The following is a 2370-nucleotide window of genomic DNA, read 5'->3' on the forward strand; positions in this document are numbered from 1 at the left end:
ATATATATTAATAATATTAATGTAATATAATTTAATAATATGAATAAATATTTGTTTATATGTTCCATCAAATATTTTCTTTTGATATTTTATTAGAAATACATTAACTAAATAAAATAACTGGAAAAAAAAAACAATTCTTACCATTAGTTGAAATTCTATTATTTGCTAATTCATTAGATGTAATTATTTCTTGATCAATATTCTCAGTGATTTCATTATTTTCTATAACATCAAGATTTTTAGAAATTGGAAACATTAATCCAAAACCACTATCTGGAGTATTATGACTTTTAGAATCAACATTTTCTTCTTTATTTGGTGTACTCAATAATTTATCTACCATTTTCAGTTCAATTTTAAGATTTTTTGTTTCACCACGTTGTATTGGCTCAAACATATCTGCTGGTTTTATAACTTTTTGTGTAGAACTTGAAGATGTTATGTGTTTACTAGGATTAATAAATTTTGGAATTTTTAAGCGTTTTATATGTTGCCGACGTTTTCTTTTAACAGGTATAATTTCTATAGATTTTGTATTATCTTCTTCATTTGATTCTATTTCAGATTCTTCTTCATCTGATTCCTCATTACAAACATCTATTGAATATATTATTTGTTATAATTATATAATATATTTTATTATATTATTAATTAATATAAAATTTAAAAATAAAAATGAAAGAAAATTATAAATATTATTACCTTCATTTTCTTTATTGTATAAATTTTCTTTTAAAAATATATCTTTATATTTTTCTATATTATAAACTTCTTTAAGTGCTGGAAATTCTGATTCTAATTCTTCAAAAGGAGGTGGTAAATTCATTCTATTCATTAAATGTAAAACCTATACAAATATAAGAAATTATATACATAAATATAAAAAATTTTATAAAAATAAAAAATATTATATTAAACTATATTTTAATTAATATACTTGTGTATAAAATGCTGGTTCTTTTAATAATTGTATGGATATTCTTATTAAAGTGCCTTTTGTTGGTGCTGAATATTTGTATTGAATATTTGGTGGAGGTGGTTGAGTAAAAACTTGATTCATAGTCCAACTATTTAATTTTTGTAAAAATGCTTGAAAATTGGATTTGTTTATATATTCCTTCTTATTTTCTTCTTTAATAAGTTTATCATTATCAATATTATCTTCTGTTTTATCTATTGATATAGACTTTTTAGCAAATTCAACTGTCAAATATTGACCTTTGACATTTAATTGATGCAAACGTAGCAATGCCTCTGTAGCTATTTCTTGAGATTGAAATTTTGCAAAAGTTATAGTGTACTTTTTAGATAGTCTTAAAGTTTGTGTTTTAATAGCACCATATTTTTTAAATAATTCATTACGTCGTTCATCAGAAAGTTCTGGTGGCAAATGAAGAATTCTAAGTGTATCGGAGATCTAAAATAAATATTTCATATTTAATATAAATATTTAAAAATATATTACTTTTTTTTATTTATAATTTAAAAAATAAAATATTATTTATAATTATTTTAAATTTGAAAATAAAATAGAAATTAAAAATAGAAAAAATTTAAATAAATTTTTTTATAGGTTCAATATTACAATACAATTTATAACATAAATATAATAAAGTTATAATTTATGATTTCTTCATTATATGCATATAAATATATAAAATTACCTGTGTTGTCTTTGATGACATTTTAAATTTAATAAAATATTGAATGTCATTAAATTTTTTTTATATGTTTACGATTGTACTATAAATCGTAAATAAAGATGAAGTTAACAAGTAATGTGTGAAAATAAAAGAATAAAACACTATTACACGTGACGAAAGACTCACCGCACTGATTTGCTTAACAAAATCACATGGTATACTATTGTTCTCTCCTTCTTCTACATTATTACCATTTTATTTTCGTATGTTGGCAATCTTGTATATAATCTTGTAAACTTGACTTTAATGTTATTTTTTTAGAATACACTAATCAATAAGTCGCGGTATATTCAATTTTGACAATTTAATTTCTTTTTTTATTTATTATTTTCTATTTTACTTGAATTAAAATTTTATTTGATTTGATTATTATTATATAAATATATTTAATGTCAAAAATAAAATTAATTTTTTATATGATAAATTATGAATTATATTTATATTATTTTATAAATCACATTTAAAATGTTTTGAATTAAATATAGATTTTATGAAAAAAAATTTACTGTTATTTATATCATATTTAATAATATTTCTTCTAAATCTAAATCTATTTTATTATATTTTATATTTTTTGTTTTATTTTTTTTTTTTCTTTCTTTTTTTTTTTTTTTTTACGTATTACTACGCGAATGCTGTCATGGAAACAGTTTATACAGAACTA

General features: G+C 19.5%; 1 protein-coding gene across 1 annotated transcript in view; it reads right to left on the reverse strand.

Annotated features, from left to right (window-relative positions):
- LOC102671376 (RNA-binding region-containing protein 3) overlaps positions 1 to 1906 on the reverse strand; it is a 2680-nt gene extending 774 nt beyond the window's left edge. Inside the window, exons 1-4 of the mRNA XM_006621194.2 lie at positions 1668 to 1906; positions 941 to 1420; positions 706 to 850; positions 145 to 600 (exon numbers count right to left, since the gene is read on the reverse strand). Coding sequence (XP_006621257.1) covers positions 145 to 600; positions 706 to 850; positions 941 to 1420; positions 1668 to 1688 — 1102 coding nt within the window. The 5' untranslated portion in view covers positions 1689 to 1906. The remainder of the gene's footprint in view (positions 1 to 144; positions 601 to 705; positions 851 to 940; positions 1421 to 1667) is intronic.
- Between the last annotated feature and the right edge of the window lie 464 nt (positions 1907 to 2370).

This window comes from Apis dorsata, unplaced genomic scaffold (genome assembly GCF_000469605.1).
Source record: "Apis dorsata unplaced genomic scaffold, Apis dorsata 1.3 scaffold_604, whole genome shotgun sequence".
In the NCBI taxonomy this organism is placed as follows: Eukaryota; Metazoa; Arthropoda; class Insecta; order Hymenoptera; family Apidae; genus Apis; species Apis dorsata.